General features: G+C 46.3%; 1 protein-coding gene across 1 annotated transcript in view; it reads left to right on the top strand.

The window, feature by feature from the left end:
- GPAT2 (glycerol-3-phosphate acyltransferase 2, mitochondrial) overlaps positions 1-23,248 on the top strand; it is a gene marked incomplete at its 5' end in the record, with an annotated part of 339,381 nt that overhangs the window by 17,841 nt on the left and 298,292 nt on the right. Inside the window, 2 exons of the mRNA XM_082253675.1 lie at positions 354-464; positions 2,331-2,489. Coding sequence (XP_082109801.1) covers positions 354-464; positions 2,331-2,489 — 270 coding nt within the window. The remainder of the gene's footprint in view (positions 1-353; positions 465-2,330; positions 2,490-23,248) is intronic.

Here is a 23,248-nt window from a genome sequence, read left to right as displayed (position 1 = left end):
CAGCTGTATGTTGGCCTACTTGTCTGTGCACATTAGGATGTTTACAAGCTTATTTGCAAAGGAAAACAGAGCCAGTAGACATTTATTCACAGAAAACTGTTTTCAAATGACAGCGGGTGTGGGGAGAAGATCCTTGGCCGCTGCAGCTGCAACAGATTACATGTTCCTCCCTAAAAACAAATGTAATGTAAAATATTCCAAAAGTGAACTTCTTTAAAGTGTTAAATTGGGTCTTCCATGATGTTTCAATTAAATCACCGTACAAATAAGTCATAGAACTAATGGCACACAAAAGCCAAAGTGTAGGCTGAGATCTACTAAGACACTTGTTTTTTTTTTTTCCTGATGCATAGATATCGTGGCTGGTTAGTAAGAAGATTGTGTTGTGTAATCTTTATATGGCAGCGATCAGTTGACCAGGATATCCACTCTGAATTGACAGAAACAGTTTACAAGCATCCCAGGTAATTCATTTTCTTGTTGTTTTTTGTAGCCATTTTTGTTGAGCCTTTTCTAATCATAGTAAAAGACACTAAAGAAGAATCTTGGGCGCAGTCCTACTCTCCCATCTAACCATTGACCCTGCCATCTTCACTCTATTTGTAGCTTTTCTAGTATGTAGCACATTATTGGTGAAGTTTTTCTTAATGCTAAGGAAAAGGTAGAAATTCTGTAAGTGAATAGATATCTCCATGTAGCACCTGTGCTGGTTTGTTTTATATACCCCATACTCCAACACTGCATTTGGGAACAGATAATGGATTTGTAAAAAGATTTACAAAAATGCTGAATGCTATTCCCCTTCGCCACAGTTCTAATTGTGCTTACACTGATTGGTGGCACTAGGAGATTTTCACCTTCTTTGGTATGTGCGTTGGAGGTGGATCAGTTGGTACCTGAAAAGGCCTGTTATTTCTGTATTTTGTGGGATAGCAATCATAGCAGAAGATGAACGAACACTGCAGAAAGTATCCAGTTTAAAGCAGAACTTTAAAGAGGATCTCCAGGCTCCCCCCATAAATTAAGTCAGCAGCTACAGCATTTGTAGCTGCTGACTTTTAATATAAGGAAACTTACCTGTCCAGGATCCAGCGATGTCCTCACCCGAGACGATTCTTCTATTGGCTTCCGATGCAGGCTCTGGCTTTTTAAGTGAGGAAATCGGGAAGTGAAACCTTCTGGTTACACAGCCGTTTTTCCTAATGCGCATGTGCGAGCTTTGCTGAGCTTTGTGAATGGTCTTGCAGTCTTCTGGGACCAGTGATGTGTCCCAAAAGGCTGCGGGGGAAGGAGGGGAAGCTGAACTTCCGGCTCAGATTGCCGCATTAAATCTGGCCAGAAGTGGGAGGGGGTATTTGTCAAAATCAGGTACCTGCTCCCCCCCCCCCCCCAAAGAGAGCCAAGTGTGGCAGTGGGGGGGGGGGGGGGATGCAATTCTTTCGATGTCTCCATGCTTTACTTTGCTGAGAAATCATTTTGAAAAACACCTTCATGCATTTCTAGCCATGGCCATCTTGTGTAAGGGCAGATATTTTCATGTAGCCTTTACTTCCTGGAATCCATCTGTCCTTAGGTCAGGCTTGCAGGTACTAGGGCATGCTTAGCTGAGAAATCCCCCCCCCCCCCCCCCCTCCAGATGAAAGAAACAAAAATTCCCATTAAGACTACTGAGATATATTACATCATTCTGGCCTAGGCAAGAAACAGGAAACAACTAAAGAAATGTAAAAAAACTTTAAATAAGTAAAAATAATATACCTTGCTATTTATTAATGCTGACAGCATAGGAATTAAAAATAGGTAATATTGATTGAGAGAGTAAAGTTCTCCTTTCAGTGACTCCTTTTATTGGCTAATTCAAGCTTTCAAGGCCTTATCTCCCCTTATTTGCCCTTTGAAAGCCTGGGGAGGGACATAAGGTTCCAAAAGCTTGCATCTGCACAAGAACTTGAGTTAACCCATAAAAGCTGTCACGTAAGCAACATGCTTTCTTTAGTGGGCTACTAATGTAATTCTCTGCAGTCTGATAAGGACTGAATTATAAGTTTTGACATGTGTACGGAACTGGATTACACATGACAATGTAGGCACTGGTTTTGTACTACTTCTTGCCCATCCCCCTGCCGGTGTAATATTGTAATACCAAAGTCTCTTGTATTTTTCACAGCTAAATATCATTCAGCTCAATACCTGAAATGATTCTGAAAATCCAGGTGTTCTTGTGTTCATTAACGGAGTTCTTTTCAGATGCTTATTTTCATCTCCTAATGCATTAATATAATCCATGTATATTACTTTTTCTGTTTATCCTTTGCTATCTTTTGCATCAGTGTCCAGTCCATAGTAAAAGGTGGACATCAAGGGGATGACATAGAAAAACATGGGAACTCAATGCACTGTGCTAAAACTTCAGGCAACAGCAGTGGTCAGAAGGAGGTGCTGAGGATTCTGGGACACATCCAGCAGACTCTATCTCCGTTTTTCATAAGGTAATATTTCTGCTTCTATAGAAGAACTCAAGAATGCAGGATATTCTTTTTTAAACCAGGTTTTGACTTCATTATTATAATCTTTTTACACTTTGTCTATTTTCCTTGCAATGGTAGAGAAAATTGTGTGCAAACCCAAGATTTTCTATATCAGCTTGCGATTGGAGAGGATCTTCACCCTAGAATGAAAAAAGTGAGTCAGCAGCTACAAATCCTGTAGCTGCTGACATTTAATAAAAGGACATTTACCTGTCCAAGGATCCAGCGCCATCCTCAAAACATTGGATCTATAGAGGCAAGCATATGTGGGCTTGAAACCCACAGAGTCCAGAGTTCATTTAAAACTTTTTTTTGGTTTCTTTTTTCTTAAGCTCATAAGTTTGCATAGCAGGAGACTTGCATTCATCGTTTTTTTCCAGGTTTCTAAAGACAGGAGAGGGAGGGGTCCTCTTCCATGTTAATAGAATAGTTTTTCTAGCACAAAATAAAGGGTATATCTAAGGCAGGGCTCGACAAACCCGGTCGCCAGGTCGCATTTGCGACTAGAATTAGCGACCTGGCGCCTGGGGTGCCCTGCAGGAGGTGTCCTGTCCCTTTTGCGCCCCCCACCTTCTCCTCAAGTGCACGGACTTCCGTGCCGTCCAAAAATTGAGGCCCCGGCTTTTCGGCCTTCTTCTGTGAGATGAGAGGCTAGGGGAACTGGCGCCCTCTTGTGGTGGCCGGGAGTAATGCATGTTCTCAATGCCTTTCCATCTCCTTCCAAACAGGAGAGGAAAGGGAAGTTTTTTAAAGTGGAGTTCCACCCATTTTTGGAACTTTAGATCTTTGTAATCCCCTTTAAAATGGCTTTTACCAATGGAAACTTTTTTTTTTTTTTGCTAGTAAATACCTTAATTTTGGCTTTATTCCTCCTCTCCTCACTTCCTGGTCCGATCGGCGATCCGCAGTGTCTGCTGGGATGTATTCTACTTGCAGTAGCTGTATCTGTACTGAGCCGTGCCTGCCCCGCCTCCGCCCCGCCTCCTCTCATTGAATTGCATTGTATGAATGTATTAAGGCTGTTCTCTGCCCAGCCTCCGCCCCGCCTCCTCTCATTGAATTGCATTGTATGAATGTATTAAGGCTGTTCTCTGCCCAGCCTCCGCCCCGCCTCCTCTCAATACAACTCAATGAGAGGAGGCGGGGCGGAGGCTGGGCAGAGAACAGCCTTAATACATTCATACAATGCAATTCAATGAGAGGAGGCGGGGCGGAGGCGGGGCAGGCACGGCTCAGTACAGATACAGCTACTGCAAGTAGAATACATCCCAGCAGACACTGCGGATCGCCGAATGACGTCATCGCCGATCGGACCAGGAAGTGAGGAGAGGAGGAATAAAGCCAAAATTAAGGTATTTACTAGCAAAAAAAAAAAAAAAAGTTTCCATTGGTAAAAGCCATTTTAAAGGGGATTACAAAGATCTATGTATTCCAACCTATTAAAAATGGGTGGAACTCCGCTCTAAGGCTTCATCTCTCTGTCCAGTTACCTTTGCTTAAAGGTAAGTGGACAGGGAGTGTGGTTATTATTATTAATTTATTTTTTAAATGTAAAAAAAATAAATAATAATAATTATTTTTTTTTTTTCCAATTCTTATTATTAAAAAAAAAATTTTTATATATATAATCTTTTTTTTTTTTCCTCATCGCCGTGCCACAGCCGAAGGCCCCTTTCACACGGGCTGTCTGATCAGGTCCGCCTGTCAGTTTTTCAGGCAGACCTGATCGGACCCTTCATTCTCCTCTATGGAGCAGTAATCTGCCGCCATCTGATCCTGTCCTCCAAAAACAGATGGATGGTGGTTCTATTTTCTATCCATCCCGTGGATCGGATCGGATCAGATGGCATCGGATGGAAATCCAATTGCGCTATAGAAGAGAGTGGAGTTCTAGTCGTATTTGTAAATTTAGTATCCGTTTTATTAAATAAAGCTTGGTTGTTAGTTTAAAAAAAAAAAAAACTGGCTCCTAACCTTTTTAGCTGGCTCCTAGATTTCAGGCAAATTTGTCAAGCCCTTATCTAAGGAATTAAAGGCATTGAAGTCAACCAGAAGCTATGGACGTGATGACCGATCCAGAAACTATGTAGGTAGTCAGTTTTTCCTTCATAGCCCCGAAAACAAGTAGCTGTTGGATGCAGACCCATTTTATGTAATCTGGCAGGTATAAAGCAGCTGTGGCGAGACGGCTTCAATTGTATTACTCTGTCCCTAGAAGAAATTGCTGAGTTTATAGGTTTCCTTAAACTCCAGCCAGTCTTGATCAGTAGTTTGGATGTCTGGCAAACACTATTTGTGTTGGGCTTTTATGTATCTAGATTTTGTGCCAGTGATAAGTGAAGGGTAATGTATGGAAATTAGTTTAGTGTTTTCTACTCTCCTCAAGAGCTTTTCAAAGGAGGGAACATTTCTGATTATTAGGAGTTCCAAATTGCACACCAATATTGTGAAAAAGCTGGTTGTAGTAAAATTAAAAAATTAGCGGGAAGGTTGAATTTCTCTTGTAGCTGTTGAAATGTCTTACATTTCTTGTGCTTTGTATAGAAGGCACAACATTTTTATATCACATGAAGACCGCCTTTGTTGTATCAGGAATAGTGAGACGTTCGTGAAGGGAAGGATTAGACCATAAAGAGTTGTACGGTAAGGTCAAGCCGGTGGTCAGCTAAAAAAAAAAAAAAAAAAAAAAAAAAAAGCTTTTGTATACGGGAAAATATGATATCATGGTAGTTCCCTGAAAGCGGGGGACCTGTCTATAGACAATATTATGCAAACATTCATATGAGGACGCTGCTTCAGTGGTGATACATGCATTATCTGGCAATCAGTTAAGCCAGACCTGAATATAGCCCAAAAATATTGTAAAGAGACCAAGGGGCTATACCGGTGCTAGACAACCCACTCTGAGCGACACTACAAACAAATTGATATAAAAAATATTTTATTGATAACAATGATAGTAAAATACCATACAACAATAGTACAGTAAAGACATGACCTAAAAATGTAGACCTCTTAATTCCACCCTACCCTACCTAGCCTCACACAGGTGCACAAGAGAGATGCCCAAGGTGATGGCACAAGGTTAGGGTGTCTGATGCATTTCGCCTGTGTCTCTTCCTCAGGGAATAATGGGTGCAGAGGATTCACAATGTCAAATTACTGAAAATAAACAAATATAATAAATAATAAAAGTGCACACACGGCGTCTTAGTCTCACACGAGATAGACCATACAAGTGACATACAGTGGGTACGGAAAGTATTCAGACCCCCTTAAATTTTTCACTCTTTGTTATATTGCAGCCATTTGGTAAAATCATTTAAGTTCATTCTTCTTCCTCATGAATGTACACATAGCACCCCATACTGACAGAAAAACACAGAATTGTTGACATTGTTGCAGATTTATTAAAAAAGAAAAACTGAAATATCACATGGTCCTAAGTATTCAGACCCTTTGCTCAGTATTTAATAGAAGCCCCCTTTTGATCTAATACAGCCAGGAGTCTTTTTGGGAAAGATGCAACAAGTCTTTCACACCTGGATTTGGGGATCCTCTGCCATTCCTCCTTGCAGATCCTCTCCAGTTCTGTCAGGTTGGATGGTAAACGTTGGTGGACAGCCATTTTTAGGTCTCTCCAGAGATGCTCAATTGGGTTTAAGTCAGGGCTCTGGCTGGGCCATTCAAGAACAGTCACGGAGTTGTTGTGAAGCCACTCCTTCGTTATTTTAGCTGTGTGCTTAGGGTCATTGTCTTGTTGGAAGGTAAACCTTCGGCCCAGTCTGAGGTCCAGAGCACTCTGGAGAAGGTTTTTGTCCAGGATATCCCTGTACTTGGCCGCATTCATCTTTCCCTTGATTGCAACCAGTCGTCCTGTCCCTGCAGCTGAAAAACACCCCCACAGCATGATGCTGCCACCACCATGCTTCACTGTTGGGACTGTATTGGACAGGTGATGAGCAGTGCCTGGTTTTCTCCACACATACCGCTTAGAATTAAGGCCAAAAAGTTCTGTTTTGGTCTCATCAGACCAGAGAATCTTATTTCTCACCATCTTGGAGTCCTTCAGATGTTTTTTAGCAAACTCCATGCGGGCTTTCATGTGTCTTACACTGAGGAGAGGCTTCCGTCGGGCCACTCTGCCATAAAGCCCCAACTGGTGGAGGGCTGCAGTGATGGTTGACTTTCTACAACTTTCTCCCATCTCCTGACTGCATCTCTGGAGCTCAGCCACAGTGATCTTTGGGTTCTTCTTTACCTCTCTCACCAAGGCTCTTCTCCCCCGATAGCTCAGTTTGGATGGACGGCCAGCTCTAGGAAGGGTTCTGGTCGTCCCAAATGTCTTCCATTTGAGGATTATGGAGGCCACTGTGCTCTTAGGAACCTTAAGTGCAGCAGAAATCTTTTTGTAACCTTGGCCAGATCTGTGCCTTGCCACAATTCTGTCTCTGAGCTCTTCAGGCAGTTCCTTTGACCTCATGATTCTCATTTGCTCTGACATGCATTGTGATCTGGAAGGTCTTATATAGACAGGTGTGTGGCTTTCCTAATCAAGTCCAATCAGTATAATCAAACACAGCTGGACTCAAATGAAGGTGTAGAACCATCTCAAGGATGATCAGAAGAAATGGAAAGCACCTGAGTTAAATATATGAGTGTCACAGCAAAGGGTCTGAATACTTGGGACCATGTGATATTTCAGTTTTTCTTTTTTAATAAATCTGCAACAATGTCAACAATTCTGTGTTTTTCTGTCAGTATGGGGTGCTATGTGTACATTCATGAGGAAGAAGAATGAACTTAAATGATTTTAGCAAATGTCTGCAATATAACAAAGAGTGAAAAATTTGAGGGGGTCTGAATACTTTCCGTACCCACTGTATATTGCAAACCTATCCAATTCTTTCTTCATTAATCATCTATAATCATCATGTAGTAATACTTACAAATCAAATCAAATATGATCCCATATAGAAAAGGGCAAGAACCACTCATGATAGATTTCTAAAGCTGGATCGCCAGTATATGAGACATATTTATAGTTCTCCAAGAAGCTGTTGCAGAGATTATATGATGCTATTCCACCCAAAACATAGAAGTTGGGAAGAGAGAGAGAAAGGGTCTCTGCATAAACACCCTGCTGTAATCAGTGTTGCCTGGGGAGAGAGCAGGAGCATATGTCCGAGCAGCGTGTGTAATTAATTTCTGTGATAATGGCCCAGATGGAACCCTGATCACGTAACCCTAAAATTAATGAATGAGACCATATGATAGTACACTAGATATTTTACTCCTTTAGGTGGTAACTGAAACAGTACATCCACAGAAGAAAAACAAAAACAAAAAAACTGGATCCAAAACATACCTCTCACAGTTATCACTGAGGATTTGGAGAATCTACTGTGTTCCAAACTGTCCTTTCAGGGAGGCGGTATTGGCGACCTTAAGAACCCCAAAAAAGCCTGTATGCACATACCTAGAAGTCCAGAGCACATGGGGAAAGGGGGGGACATATAAACACCTATCAATGATTGCTCAAGATGCTCTTGAGCATGTAAAAGAATCGCCTAGGGGAGGTGATATAGATAGAAAACTCCTGCAATTGGAAACCCAGTGGATCTTCCTCTTGGATGCCACGAGGTCACCAGGCCTAAATGAATATATAAACTATAAATGCTTTTTATGAGTTTGTGGACATCCCTATCCCTGTCACCTCATTAGGCAAGAAAGGGGTGTGTTTTCTATTTCCAGTGAGATAGTATATGTGTTAGACTGTTTATTGTATGGATATCCATCTATATACTAAGTATGGTCCCATTTTTCTTTTTCTTTTTGTATTTATATATAATAAATCTGGGTCACAATAGTATTGAGATCTACAGTATCCAACCACATCCTTTTTTTTTTTTTTTGTATATTGAATTTTTCATACAGAGATTTTGTGGTTTTTATAGAGGAAGACATAATCTGGCCCGCATGTTCCCACTGTTTTAACTTTAAAGGTGTAAGTAACTGGAGGGGCGATTCCGCTGGGGCTGCTGTGGATGTGGAGGATGATGGCCTTCATTTGCGCACATTACTACCCCCATAGTAAATTATTTTTAATATCTTTAATTGGAATTGCCTGGGTTGATTTATCTTTCTCATCTCACCCTTCCAGGACGGCCTACATATGAGAGATTGGGGCTCCACCCTACCGGAAACACAACCCATTTTCAAGGATAAAAGGTCCCACCCTTCCCTTGAGCCTCAGTTCGGTTGTGTTTCCAACCTACACCGGAACGTTTGTTTTTTTTCCCCTTACCTGAAGGCAGTGCATGTCTGATAGGTACCCCTGTAAGTCAGGTACGGACGACCTGAAGGAAGGTTCCTCCCTATCTGTCTCCTGAAAGGATCTTACAGGTCGCCAGAAAAATGTCCATGCAGTCGGTACCTTAATTTGAGAAGGAACCCTCCATGCATGAAGTCCTGTTGTCTCTGCAGGAAGTCTCCTCCATTTTCTCCCAATCAGCGGTAAGTGAAGATTTTGTGAAATTCCCGACAGGTAAGACACGCTTCAAGCCTCGACTTGGGACCGGTCAGGAGGTGGAGAGGAGCTGCTCGGGAAAAGGAAGCTCATTGTGGAGGAGACACTGGACCCGCTTACAGCGATGGCAGACTCCCCGGCTGGCAAGGCGCAGAAAGCCCCCGAAGAGACCAAGTATGCCGCAACCCATCTCACAGAGGAGGGAATAGCGGTGCAGGTGGCTGCAGGGAAAGCGGAAGCAAAACCGGGTAGGTGTTTTTTTCCATCTTCTTTTTGGGGTCCTTACTGCATTCTGTAGAACAGACCGGCAAGCACTTAACGATTTCCCTTGGAAGCAGTCCCTGAGAAACTGAGTATTTAGCTTAGGCTAAAAATTGTATAGAGAAAAAAACATAAAAAACTGAGTAGCTGGAAGGTGTTCTCAAGCCAGACTGAATCAGCCGGCGAGAATCAAGTGGGGAATGTACCGCACGGTCAGTAGTGACCGGGAACCCTACGCAACCTGGAATACAAGTACCAATGTGGTGTGGGGGTGGAGGGACGAGAATATCCCTCCTGGAATGGTTGCAATGAAAAGCGCTCACAGGGATATTGGTGCAGACAAAAAAGGCTTTATTGGTGAAGATGCACACACAAAAAAAGACATAGAAATCTCATCAATAAAAAGGTGTAGAACAGACCGGCAAGCACTTAACGATTTCCCTTGGAAGCAGTCCCTGAGAAACTGAGTATTTAGCTTAGGCTAAAAATTGTATAGAGACTGTTAGTTATTTTTGTCTCTCTCTCTCTCTCTCTCTCTCTCTCTCTCTCTCTCTCTCTTTTACTGTTACAGATCTACCCACACCCCAGGAGGCCTCTGTCAGACCCGCCTCTGCCTCAACCAGCACAGGCACATCTAGAAAGTGCGGTAACTGTGGGGATAGACTGTCAAGGTCTTATACAAAACCCTTCTGTCATTCTAGTATCAACAGGCTGGCTGGGCAGGAAGCATCTTTATTAATGAAAGATTTTCTCAAATCAGTACAGATAGAGATGTTGGCTACTATACAGTCCTTTCGGACGACAGCAGCTACTCCTCAGAGCTCAGGGGGTTTAGAACAAGCAGAAGTTCCTAGAGAGAGTCTTTCCTCTCAGGAAAGTGGGGTGTCTAAAGTAGGTTGCTCCATCCTCCTTTCAGGGTCTCAGGCCATCCCCTCTGCACAAGCAAGGGATGAAGAGGATCCAGAGGAAGGGACAAGTCATTCAAAGTCCCAGTTTAGTTCTGGCGAGTACTCAGAGGGGGATAGTGAAAGTGGTAAAGAAATTTCCAGAAAAAGCAGAAATCTTTTTCCCTTTGAGGACATGGAAGGGCTGCTTAAAGCAGTATATGCTACTGAAGGCATCCCTGAACCGCTCAAAGAATCTTCCTTACAGGATAGAATGTACAAGGGCCTGGGGAGAACCCAGTCTAGGGTTTTTCCTATCCACCAATCACTCAAGGATATTATCCTTCAGGAATGAAAATCGCTGGGGAATACTCTGTCAAAGCCTAGGGCTTGGAAAAGGAGATATCCCTTTGAAGAGGAAGAACTAGAAAGGTTTACAAAAAGTCTTAAGCTAGACGCTCCTTTAGCCCAGGTTTCAAAAAGATCTGATTTATCTTTTGAGAATACTGAGCATATTAAGGATGTCATGGACCGTAGAACGGAATCCCTGTTAAGGAAAGCAGGGGATGCGAATGCTTATAACTTAACCACAGCTCTAGCTGACACTTGTCTGGCCAGAAACGCAGATTTTTGGATTAAAAAAACTTACTAGACATATGTCAGTAAATGAAGGTTCACAGGAAAAAATTCCCTGGCTGTTATTGGGAAGGTGGTAGCTTATTTAGCAGACTCAGCTGTAGAGTCTGTAATAGCATCAGCTAGAACAGCAGCCCTAGTAAATTCCGCCAGGAGGGCGGTATGGGTGAAGACCTGGGAAGGGGATGTTACTTCCAAGTTAAAATTGTGTGCTTTGGGGGCGTGGCCTGAAGCTTCATGTGAGCAGACGTGCGTGAGCTCCTCTCTCCCGGCATTAACGGTTTCTTACCATCCTGTGACCCGATACTCACCGCATCTCCGTTCCAGTGTGCCTGCCTACTCACCGTGCCTCTCTGCCGCCATGTCTCCACCGTCCAAACGCTCCGAAGCCGCCGCCAAACTGGATCGTTTCCGCCGCCAGGAAGACGGCGCGCAGGCCCAAGATGGCGGCGATCCATCCTCTGCTCCGGATCCGGCCGAGCGCTCCTCGGACAGCGGTAAGATCCTGGAGGCTATCTCTCACTGCCAGGCCACTCTTACCTCAAAAATCGAGGAGGTTAAGGTGGATATTTCGCTGATCCGCCAGGACATGCAGACACTCAGGGGGCGGATAACCGAGGTGGAGGATCGTTTGGGTGTAGTGGAGGATGAACTCCCCCCGGTTCGCACTTCAGTGGAGCAGGCCTCCAGGGACATTGCACAACTTTATTTTAAACAGGATGATATGGAAAATCGTGCTAGGCGGAACAACATCCGTTTTATCGGCCTCCCTGAGGGATCGGAGGGCACCGACCCAGCCACCTATCTGGTGAACTTGTTGGTCACTACCTACAGCCGTGCCGCCTTTTCCCAGGCTTTTGTGGTGGAAAGAGCCCACAGGATGCCAGCAAAGCGACCCCCCCCCAGGGTGCCCCTCCTCGGGTCTTTATTGCCCGCTTCCTTAACTACAGGGACCGGGATGCTGTGCTTCGCCTCGCCCGGGAAAGGGGCAACATTCCCTTGGACAATCACATTGTTATGGCGTTTCCCGATTTTTCGGCTGCTGTTTAGAAGCAGCGCAGCCAGTTTACTGAGGTCAAGCGCCGGTTGCGTGTCCGCAATCTCAAGTACTCCATGCTATACCCTGCGAGGCTGCGCGTGGTGGCCGAAGACAGAGTGCGGTTCTTTGAGGATCCTGATTCCGCCGTGGCTTGGCTTGATGGCCTCCAGTGAATAAGTGTTCTGCTGCCTATTTGTATGTTTGTTGTCCTTTCGCCCTGATGTTCCTGTTTCCCGCTGGGGTCTCCGCCTGCAGTCCTTACCGCTCCCCTGTGGATTTAACTCTGTGGACATGCCTCTCTGTTGCAGGACGCGGGATTCCCTGCCTGGCTGAATCTTGAGCGGAGCCTCTGCATGTGTTTTCCCCCTTCAATGCGGACCCCCTTCCCCTATGGCTGTTCTGCACCCCCGCCCGCCGGACATGCCTCTTTGCCGTGTGACCTTGCTCTCCAAGCTGGCTGGGGTGTGGGTGTTGGGCAGCACTGGGGTTCTGAGGGAATCTGCTGCAATCACTGTTGCTCCCCTGAGCCTCCTACATTCCCTTAGCTCGGAATACTGACTGTTTGCAGCCCGGGTTGCGCATAGCTCGCGCTGTTTTTTTATATCTGCTGTCTCACGTTGTTATAGGGCCCTGATCTTGGGCTCTCCCTTCGGAGAATATTCGCCCCCGTCCCCCCCTGTATTGGGGGCTGTTATTTTTGTTAAGCCTGGTACCCCAGCGGGCGACCCGTGGCCCTCTTTGGGCCGGCTCGACCCGCTGGTGTTTCCCGTATCTATGCAACTGTTTGTTTTTTTGCTGTTTGTTTTGGGCTGATGCTCCCACGTGTTGGGGTTTGTGTGGAGCCGGGTGGGCGGGTTGGGTTACTGTATTTGAGCTGTGTGTGCCCCTACTTTGGGGCTTTTATTCGGGTTCACCTTTATATGTATTTCTTTGTATGCTATGCAATGTCTCATTTGTTTGTTGCATGTGGTTGGGGGGGGCTGTACTGCCTGCGCTGGGGGTCCTACTACTCCCCCTGCCCATTCCTGTTTTGTCTTTGTTACTATGGCCTCCCTGAAAATCCTTACGTGGAACATCCGTGGGGTGCGGGACAGGATTAAACGCTCTGTTGTCCTATCCTATTTGAAAGATCAGCGTGCTGATATTATAGTCTTAGTTGAAACGCACGCAGATGACGGCCTGCTCCGAGCTCTCCGTCGCCCGTGGATTGGTTGGTCGTTCCACGCTACCTTTTCCTCGTACTCGAGGGGGGTTTCCTTACTTGTATCCAAATCTACTTCTTTCCAGGTGCGGGATGTGCTCACGGACCCTCAGGGCAGGTATGTTTTTGTTAGAGGGGTAATTGGTGGTCGGGAGGTACTGCTCCTGGCGTGGTACGTGCCACCCCCCTATGCTGCCTCTCTCCTCACGGTGGGCTTTGACTTCATGGCTAGGTTTCCCTCCCTCCCCGGCAATATGGTTAGGGGATTTCAATATGGTGTCCAATACCGTACTGGACAGACAGAGTGCCTCCTTAGTGGGTGATGCCCCGGTACCCAACACTAGATTTAGTAGACTGCTTACTGACTTTGACTTGGTTGATACCGGGAGACATCTTCACCCCTCCACCCGCGCCTACTCTTGCTACTCTGCCTCCCACTCCTCCATGTCGAGAATTGACTCCATTTGGATCTCGCGCTCGCTGACGCCTGGCCTGCGGGCTGCGGGGTTTGGGCCCCGCTTGCTCTCTGACCATGCCCCTTACTGGGTGTCGCTATCATCCTTCCCTGGCCCTCCGCGGAGCCACTGGCGCCTGAACCCTTTCTGGCTCTCTGTGGTTCCGGGGTTGGACGGCCTTGGGGAGGAATGGACTCATTTTTTTGCTAATAACGACCTCACCGCCTCGCCCCTGTTGGTGTGGGAGGCGTTCAAACTCCATGCTAGGATGCTATTATCGGAGCGCATATCCAGGTTTAAGCGGTCTTCGCGGGCGGAGTTCTCCTCCGCGGAGCACCGACTTGCGGAACTTGAGAGTCGCTACGCCCTTGCACCTTCCCCGGAGTTGCTTGCGGACTTAAATCTGCAGACGCGGGCGATGGAACAGCTGTGTCGGGAACGTGCGAATCGCAAGCTCTTTTTTTGTAAATAGCGGTCGTTTGAATTCGGTGAGAAAGCTGGTAAGCTTCTTGCTTATTTGGCTCACCTACACGAAAAGCCCCCAGTCGTAATTACCCTTCGTCGTCTTACGTCCGGGGATCCGGCTGATCCCTCTGCGGTTGCGGAGGAATTTGCATCTTTTTTTCAGGACGTCTATACGTCTAAAGTGGAGTACCCCCCTTCGGATCTCTCAGCTTTACTTGACACTATCTCATTTCCTACCCTATCCCCCGAGCAGGCGTCTGCCCTTGACGCCCCCCTGTCGGTGGGTGACATAGTTGAGGCCCTCTCCTGTTTTGCGCGGGCTAAGGCTCCGGGGTCGGATGGCCTCCCTGCCGAGTTTTATTCCCTGTACTTGGAGACCTTGGCCCCCAAACTCCTAGAGGTTTATAATGCCATGTTCGAGGCTTCTGCCGCCCCGACGTCCATGAGTGAAGCCCTTATTGTCCTTATACCCAAGCCCGGAAAAGACCCCACGTTGCCTGAGTCCTATCGCCCTATTTCACTTCTTCAGTGTGACATTAACATCCTGGCTAAGATACTTGCTCTGCGACTTAACAAGGTCATTCACTCTCTCATACACTCAGATCAAACGGGCTTCATGCCCTCTAAAAACACGGCATGCAATACACGACGTCTGTTCATGAATGTACAGGCGACACATGATCTGGTGGGTACCCGGGTCTTCCTGCCAAGGCCTTTGATTCGGTGGAGTGGCGTTACCTATGGCAATGTCTGGGGCGCTTTGGTTTTGGGCCTAAATTTGTGAAGTGGTTGGCCATCCTCTACCATCGTCCTTGCGCTAGAGTGGTGGCGAATGCACACACTTCCAGGTCGTTCCCCCTTTCTAGGGGAACTCGACAGGGTTGCCCGATCTCCCCACTGTTATATGCGCTGGCGGTCGAGCCCCTGGCCATTGCCATACGTGCACACCCGGATATTGTTGGCCTCGGTCGTGGGGATCACGTTGATAAAATTGGCTTATATGCCGACGATATGATTCTCTACCTAGCTGACCCTGGCCCCTCCCTATCTAGAGTCCTGGACCTTATCACTACCTTTGGCGGGTTCTCCGGCCTGTCCATTAATTGGGATAAGTCGCAAATTTTGCCCCTGGATGTTTTTGCCCAATCGCAGGACCAGTCTCTCCTCCCTTTACTTCGTGTTTCTACGCTTAAACATTTGGGGGTGCAGGTATCCCGTAACCTCGCAGATTATATCGCTCTCAATATTGAGCCCTTGTACGCCCTAGTTAAGCATAAGACTCAAATATGGTCCAGTCTTCCCATCGGTGTGATGGGCCGCGTGAATTTGATTAAAATGATCCTCCTACCCAAAATCCTTTATGCTTTATGGCACTCTCCTGTGTATATTCCTTACAAATACTTTGCAATTCTTGAACGTTTGCTGAAAACGTTCGTGTGGGGTCCCAGTAGACACAAACTGGCGTGGCGTCACGCCCAGAAGCCGACTGCACTGGGTGGGCTTGCTGTCCCGGATTTTGGGGCGTATTACCTAGCATCGCAGTTATCCCACTTCTATCATGTCAGTGCTCTAGATGCTCCCAGATATATGGCCTTGGCCTGCCCCCCAGCATTAACCTCGAGTCCTCACCCCTTGTGTGATATTCTCCGGGGCGCTGGTGGGCCCTCAAACACCCAGGTGACGAGCGCTGTCTCTTCTCACTATAGGAGGATATGGGATTTGGCACTATCCAGGACTGGTGACTCGCTGTTCCACGCTAAAACTCCCTTGTGGTTCAACAGACATTTACCTGAACTACTACAACTGCCAGACCCTGGACTGTGGATGGCCAGGGGGGTCGTGTATCTCTCCCATGTATTGCGGGGGGGAGCACTTCGGCCCTTCTCCCAACTACGGACTGACTTTGACCTCCCCCCCTCCATGTATTATCGGTATTATCAACTTCGCCATGCCCTTCGCGCTCAGTTTGGGGGTCGCTACCCGGACTTGCCCACAGTTGACCTGTTGGATGTCCTGACTGGTTCTGACTCCCGTAAACTTATCTCCCTTTTATATGAGATGCTGACATCGAAAACGGCCACGGCCCTGGCGTTCAGTGTTCGCCCTCGATGGACTGACGATGTAGGCGACCTTGACGATGATGACTGGACGGAGGCTCTCGGGGCCTGTAAGCTAGTCTCGCCCAAGTTGTCTGACAGATTGACACAGGTGTATATATTACATAGAGCATACCTCTCCCCTGACAGAATAGCCAGATTCGCTCCCTCCAGAGACCCTGTGTGCCCCAAGTGCCTATTGTCACCGGGCACCTTTGGACATCTGTTGTGGCACTGCCCTCGTATCCAGGGCTTCTGGGTGCAGGTGGTCCGCTTCCTGCACGACCGTATGGGGGCTCCTGTCACGCTAGATCCTAGGGTCTGCCTGCTGGGTATCATACCTGATGAGGACGTTGATAAATATACCATAAAATTCCTGCATGAAACCCTTTTTAGCGCAAGAAAATTGATTGCCCGCACGTGGATCCAGTCTGTCTGGCCTGATCTAGCTATGTGGAAGGCTGACGTTAATCAATCCTTGTCCTACAAGAAAGTCATATATACTAACCGGGGTTCCCTTGTCAGTTATCATAGGGTCTGGGACAGGTGGCTCCAGTCCCCCGACACCTGTTCTCCTGGGTGATCTCTGGGATTGTGGTGAGCTTTGTGTACCCTGTTTACACTCGTGGACGTAATGGGGCGAGGCCTCAGTTATACTTGCTGTTATGTTTGTCTGTGTGCGATGCTCTTTTCCCCCACATGTATTTTGTTCTCTTTCTTTTTCTTGCCTGATTTCTGTGCCTTATGTGACAATGTTGTATTATATATTACTGATGTGTTGTGACCTGATTGTGCTGACTGCATATGTTTGTTTTGTTATTATTATGTGAACCCAATAAACGTTTGTTTTCCAAAAAAAAAAAAAATAAAATTGTGTGCTTTACCTTTTGAAGGGCCTTTATTATTTGGATCAGGTTTGGATGATGCACTTTCCAGATCCTCAGAGAAAGGAAAGAAAAACTAGGGAGGTATTCCTTTCGGAACTCCCAAGAGAGAAACCAGCAAAGGTCCTTTAGGGGGCAAGCCAAAAGAGGTGGCTTGGCAAGGGGAAAACCAAAAAGCTAATTTGTTATTCCCCAAGCCTGGGTCCAGCTCTAAAGAGCATAAATGACGCCAGTATCAGGGTAGGGGGCAGGTTATCCCACTTTGTCCCCCAGTGGGAAAACATCTCTACCAGTCCCTACATTCTTCAGATCATTCGGGAGGGCTACAAACTGGAGTTCTCTTCTCAGCCAGTGTCAGAGATAACCATGACTTATCCTGCAAAAGAGGTACAAAAAAGGGAATCCATTTTAGGTGGAATCCAGCAACTGGCAGAACAGAGGGTAATAACCTCTGTGCCGGTAAGTCAGGTTTAACAAGGGTTTTACTCCCACATTTTTGTGGTCCCAAAGCCATCAGGAAAATAATGCCTGATCATAAACCTCAGGAACCTAAACAAATACCTGATATACAAAAGATTTTCCATGGAAAATATTTATACAGTCAGAAAAAATCTGTTGAAAGATGTCTTTATGACTACTCTGGATCTCAGGGATGCCTACTTGCATGTTCCTATCCATCCGGAACACCAGGCATTTCTGAGATTTGCAGTGGTCACAGAGGAAGGAACTGCACATTGGCAGTTCAGAGCCCTTCCTTTTCGGATTAGCAGCCAGCCCAAGGATCTTTACAAAAGTCCTAGCAGAAGCGGTAGGCCACCTTCATCTTCGAGGCCTAACCTTAATTCATTATCTGGACGACATCTTGATCTTTGCGTATACCAAAGAGCAAGTCAGTGCAGACACCGAAAAAGTGTTAACTGTTCTACAAACATTAGGATGGCTAATAAATGTAGAAAAGTCTTCAATGAAGCCCGCTCAGGTTAAGACCTACTTAGGGTACCTAATAGATTCCAAATCTCAAACTTTTTCTCCCAGAGGAGAAAGTGGAAAAAGTGGTCTTGGCAGTGAAGGGCATTTGTTCTCACCCCCTTTGCTCCAGGAGACAGATCTTGAAAGTCCTGGGACTAATGACTGTATGCATCCCAGCAGTAGAGTGGGCTCAGCTCCACTCACGAGATCTCCAGTTCTTCCACCTGTCCCCTTGGAACAAAAGACAGGAGTCCCTGGACGAGAAGGTGATTCTCCCCCCCCCCCCCCCCCCAGGTTATAACTTCCTTGAAATGGTGGACCATTCCAGAAAGTCTAAGGAAGGGCAGGCATTGGGGTCAGTGGCAACCTTTAAGGGTTCCCACAGACGCAAGCATCTGGGGGTGGGGAGCTCATCTAGAGGGAGCTCATGCTCAAGGCACCTGAGATACCCAGGTAGCTCAGGCCTTGTCCAATTTCAGAGAATTGAAAGCAGTAGGAGAAGCCCTAAGGGCGTTCGAAGCGGGCATATCAGGGAAGGAAGTCCAGATCTGCTCAGGCAACGCTACAACAGTGGCTTACCTGAACCACCAGGGAGGGACCAGATCCAACTCCCTACTAAGGTCAGCTCAGGAGATTCTGTTTTGGGCCGAACACAGGGCTATCTCCCTGTCGGCAATACATATAAAGGGGAAGCGGATTTTCTCAGACGCCACTCCATAAAGTAAACAGAGTGGGAATTAAATCCCAGAATTTTTCAGATTCTAGTACAAAGGGTTGGCCAACCAGAAGTGGATCTGTTTGCCATTGGCCAGAATAAAAAAGTAGAACTTTTTTCCTCCCTCTCTCAGCAGATGGGCATGTTGGGCCAGGATGCTCTGGCGCAGCCATGGCCGTTCAAACTTGCGTATGCTTTCCCCCTCTAAACCTGATTCCGAGAGTGCTACAGAAACTCTGCGGGTTTCCGGATCTACGTCTCATCCTGATTGCGCCTTGGTGGCCCAAGAGAACATGGTTTGCAACCCCGATGTCCCTATCAATAGCAACCCCTTGGAAACTCCCAGAAGTTCCAGACCTGTTACTACAGGGACCAATTGTGCATCCCAGACTTCAATTTTTCAAATTGACGGCCTGGTTAGTAAGCGCAAAATCATGAGAAATAAGGGTTGTTCTGATAGTCATAGATACCCTCCTCCTAAGTAGGAAACCAGTGAAAAATGTATTCAAAAATTTGGAAAAATTTCTGTCTTGGCAGAGTCAGAAGAGGGATTCCTCTGCCTCCATCCCTACGATCCTGGAATTTTTACAGGATGGGGTTAAGGGTGTGGCAGTTAACACCCTTAGGGTACAGGTAGCAGAACTTTCAGTGTTTCTAGAGAAGAGCCCTCTAATAAAAAGATTTTTGTTAGCAAGGGAAAGAGCTACTCCTATAAAGAGGGATTGTTTCCCACCTTGGGATTTGACTAGGGTACTAGAGGTGTTTATCTAGTGAACCCTTTGAACCTTTAGATAAAGTTCCCCTTAAAGTTTTGTCTATTAAGTTAGCCTTTTTGTTGGCAGTTACCACAGCCAGAAGAGTAGATGACTTACAAAGTCTGTCCATAAAAGAACCTTTTATGTTAATCCTTCCAGACAGGGCTATTCTTAGACCAGATCCACTGTACCTGCCTAAAGTAGCTTCACCCTTTCACAGGAAACAAGAGATAGTGTTATCCTCATTTTGTGAGAACCCCAAGAATGAGAAGGAACAGAAATTCCATTGTTTAGGTGTAAGGAGGTGTCTTCTTACCTATCTAAAGAGAACCAAAGAGTTTAGAAGATCTAGTCACTTGTTGGTTCTGCACTCTGGACCAAGAAAAGGTCTGCAGGCTTGAAAGCCTTCAGTTTCTAGGTGGATCAAACAGACCATTACTATGGCGTATGAAGTTTCAGGTATTCCTGCTCCAGCAAAGCTGAAAGCACATTCTACAAGGGCCCTGGCAACATCCTGGGCCGAAAGAGTTGGAGCCTCCTGGGAACAGATCTGCCACGCAGCCACCTGGTCCAGTCATAACACCTTCCTAAAGCACTATTGTGTGGAAGTACTGTCTCAACAAGACCTTGCCTTTGGCAGGAAGGTTTTACAGACAGTGGTCCCGCCCTAAGGCAGGCCTGTATGGATTCCTTTATCATCTTCTCATATGTAGGCCGTCCTGGAAGGGTGAGGTGAGAAAACCTACTGTTATATCCGGTAACGGTCTTTCTTGGAACCCTTCCAGGACGGCCAGCCTACTTCCCACCCTGGGTTAAAAAAGGGGTGAGTTCTATAAAAAAAAAAAAGAAAAAATGTGTGGCAGTTATTAAATAGCTGTATCCCTTGGGTTTCGGTTGGAAAAATTACTTTTCGATTACGGAGGCTCAAGGGAAGGGTGGGACCTTTTTATCCTTGAAAATGGGTTGTGTTTCCAGTAGGGAGGAGCCCCAATCTCTCATATGTAGGCCGTCCTGGAAGGGTTCTAAGAAAGACCGTTACCGGATATAACGGTAGGATTTTTGGGTGTTGATTGACCTCATACCTTGACTGTAAGGGGGCGCTGGACCTCCCCAATTTCAGTGGGGGTTGAGCGTCCATTTGTGTGCTTTTCCTATACTTTTGACATTTCATTACAGCAATCTGATATTTCGCCACAAGAGGGCACTGCACCCCTGCCCATTACATCCTAGGGTGGTTTATCTTCTATGGTGTGGGGAGGTTTTCTGTAATGTCTGCGGCTTTGCATATATTATTTGGCGGCCCTTTATATGGCTTTGTCGTCCCCTTCAGAGACTTGGGGCGTGGCGGCTGCTCCCTCCTCCCCTGTCCATCCCCAGACAGGGTGGAGGATACCGCACGTCCTGCCATTACTGTGCATGTGCGGGGATCCGCGCATGCGCAGTAGCACCTTCTGTCTGACGATCTCCGGTGTCCAGCCGGAGATGTCAGCAATAGCAGAGGAGAGAGGAGGATAGTTAGAGCGGCTGCCGTTTTGGCGCCAAACTAACAATTTGAACGGCCCTGAGTCTGCAATCACAGCAGAACTGCTGTGAGAACAGACTGAAGGGTTTGAAGTGAGCACACCGATACAGGTACATGGACGGGGCTAGGGGTTGGTATCCTAGAATCTTTGTATGATCTATGGGTGTTTATATGTCTCCCCCCTGTTCCCCATGTGCTCTGGACTTATAGGTGTGTGCATTCAGGCTTTTTTGGGGTTCTTAAGGTCGCCAATACTGCCTCCCTGAAAGGACAGTTTGGAACACAGTAGATTCTCCAAATCCTCAGTGATACCTGTGAGAGGTATGTTTTTAGATTCAGTTTTTTTGTTTTTGTTTTTCTTCTGTTGATGTACTGTTTCAGTTACGATGTAAAGGAGTAAAATATCTAGTGTACTATCATATGGTCTCATTCATTAATTTTAGGGTTACCTGATCAGGGTCCCATCTGGGCCATTATCACAGGAATTAACTACACACACTGCTCGGACGTATGCTCCTACTTTCTCCTCATGCAACACTGATTACAGCGGGGTGTTTATGCAGAGACCCTTTCTCTCTCTCTCTCTTCCCATCTTCTATGTATTGGGTTGAATAGCATCATATAACCTCTGCAACAGCTTCTTGGAGAACTATAAATATGTCTCATATACTGGCGATCCAGCTTTAGAAATCTATCATGAGTGGCTCTTGCCCTTTTCTATATGGGATCATATTTGATTTGTAAGTATTACTACATGATGATTATAGATGATTAATGAATAAAGAATCTGATATGTTTGCAATATATGTCACTTGTATGATCTGTCTCGTGTGAGACGAAGACGCTATTTGTGCAGTTTTTATTATTATTATATTTGTTTTTTCTTTATTTTCAGTAATTTGACATTGTGAATCTTCTGCACCCATTATTCCCTGAGGAAGCCACACAGGCGAAATGCATCGGATACCCTAACCTTGTGCCATCACCTTGGGCATCTCTCTTGTGCATCTGTGTGAGGCTGGGTAGTGTAGGGTGGAATTAAGAGGTCTACATTTTTATGTCATGTCTTTACTGTACTATTGTTGTATGGTATTTTACTATCATTGTTATCAATAAAATATATCTTTTATATCAATTTGTTTGTAGTGTCTCTCAGTGGGTTGTCTAGCACCGGTATAGCCCCTTGGTCTCTTTACAGTATTTTTTGGCTATACGTTTTTGGGGTGATGGTGCAGGACCCCATTGATTAGACATATATATCTTTTGTTTTCCAGACCTAAATATAGACAAGTTGATTAGCCCAATAATTAATGTAAAAATCAGAGAAGGCTAGGCCTGCCATATAATAGGGCAGCTTGAGATTATTTAAAGCAAATTTAGGGAGTAATTTTTGCAATTTTGTTGGAAAATATGAATGGGTTTTTTGCAACGGGAGTTGACCAAAATATATGGCAGCTTGGGTAAAAAAAAAAAAAAAAAAAAACGTTCTCATATTTTCCTGAATTAAATCCAGAGGAAGATACAACTATTGTTTTTCTCTTTCATTCATTGATGGACACAGCTCCTGTCATTCTTGACCATTGGGTTATGCTGCCCCCTACAGAAGTAGGACACTAGGCAGAAAGAAATTCTGGCTACACCTATGGGCAGTCCTAGGGAGTATATACTCCCTCTTCCTGCTATAGTCACTCAGTTTTTTTTTTTCCTGCCTAGTCAGGAGTAAGGACCTAGTTCCTTGCTGGGATCTTTGGTCCTGGCAAAATTTTTTCCTCTTGCACTTTCCGGGGAGATCTACAATCAACTGCCGGAGTGGGTAACGGGCTGGATAATCTGGAACCAGTGGTCACCCCAGTCTGGCCAGCGAGCGCGCGCAGGCCTCAGCTCCGCGCTAGATTGGGCATGACATAGCCCCACTGGACGGGGACTGGCCCTGCGATGGCCCCCCCCCCCATTTCGATGGAGAGGAGGATTTGTGTGGAGTGGTGCCCACCTGTTTCCTGGTATGGTGAGTGCTGTCCCCCCTCTGCCCCTGGAGGTATTTGCGGTGGACATGGGCCCCTTCTTGGAATGGTAAGACCCCCGGGTTCCCCTCCTTCCCGCCGGCACCCCCCCTGCAAAGTTCTTCATCCTGCCTCCCCTCTTCTCTCCACATAAGCTGGGGATTTTTTTTTGGGGTGGACTGACCACTTTCCTGGGGTGGGGGAAGGGCTCTAACTGCCACTTGAGGGTGGGGGGGGGGGGGGTTTGCGCCGCCGGTGACCGGACAATCGACTGGCTGGGGGGGTTGTACCTGGTGGGGGCTCCTACCT

Source organism: Pelophylax lessonae (assembly GCF_965119305.1).
Source record: "Pelophylax lessonae genome assembly, chromosome: 4".
In the NCBI taxonomy this organism is placed as follows: Eukaryota; Metazoa; Chordata; class Amphibia; order Anura; family Ranidae; genus Pelophylax; species Pelophylax lessonae.
The sequence above is the reverse complement of the archived record's forward strand: the minus strand, read 5'-3'. Positions and strand labels throughout refer to the sequence as shown.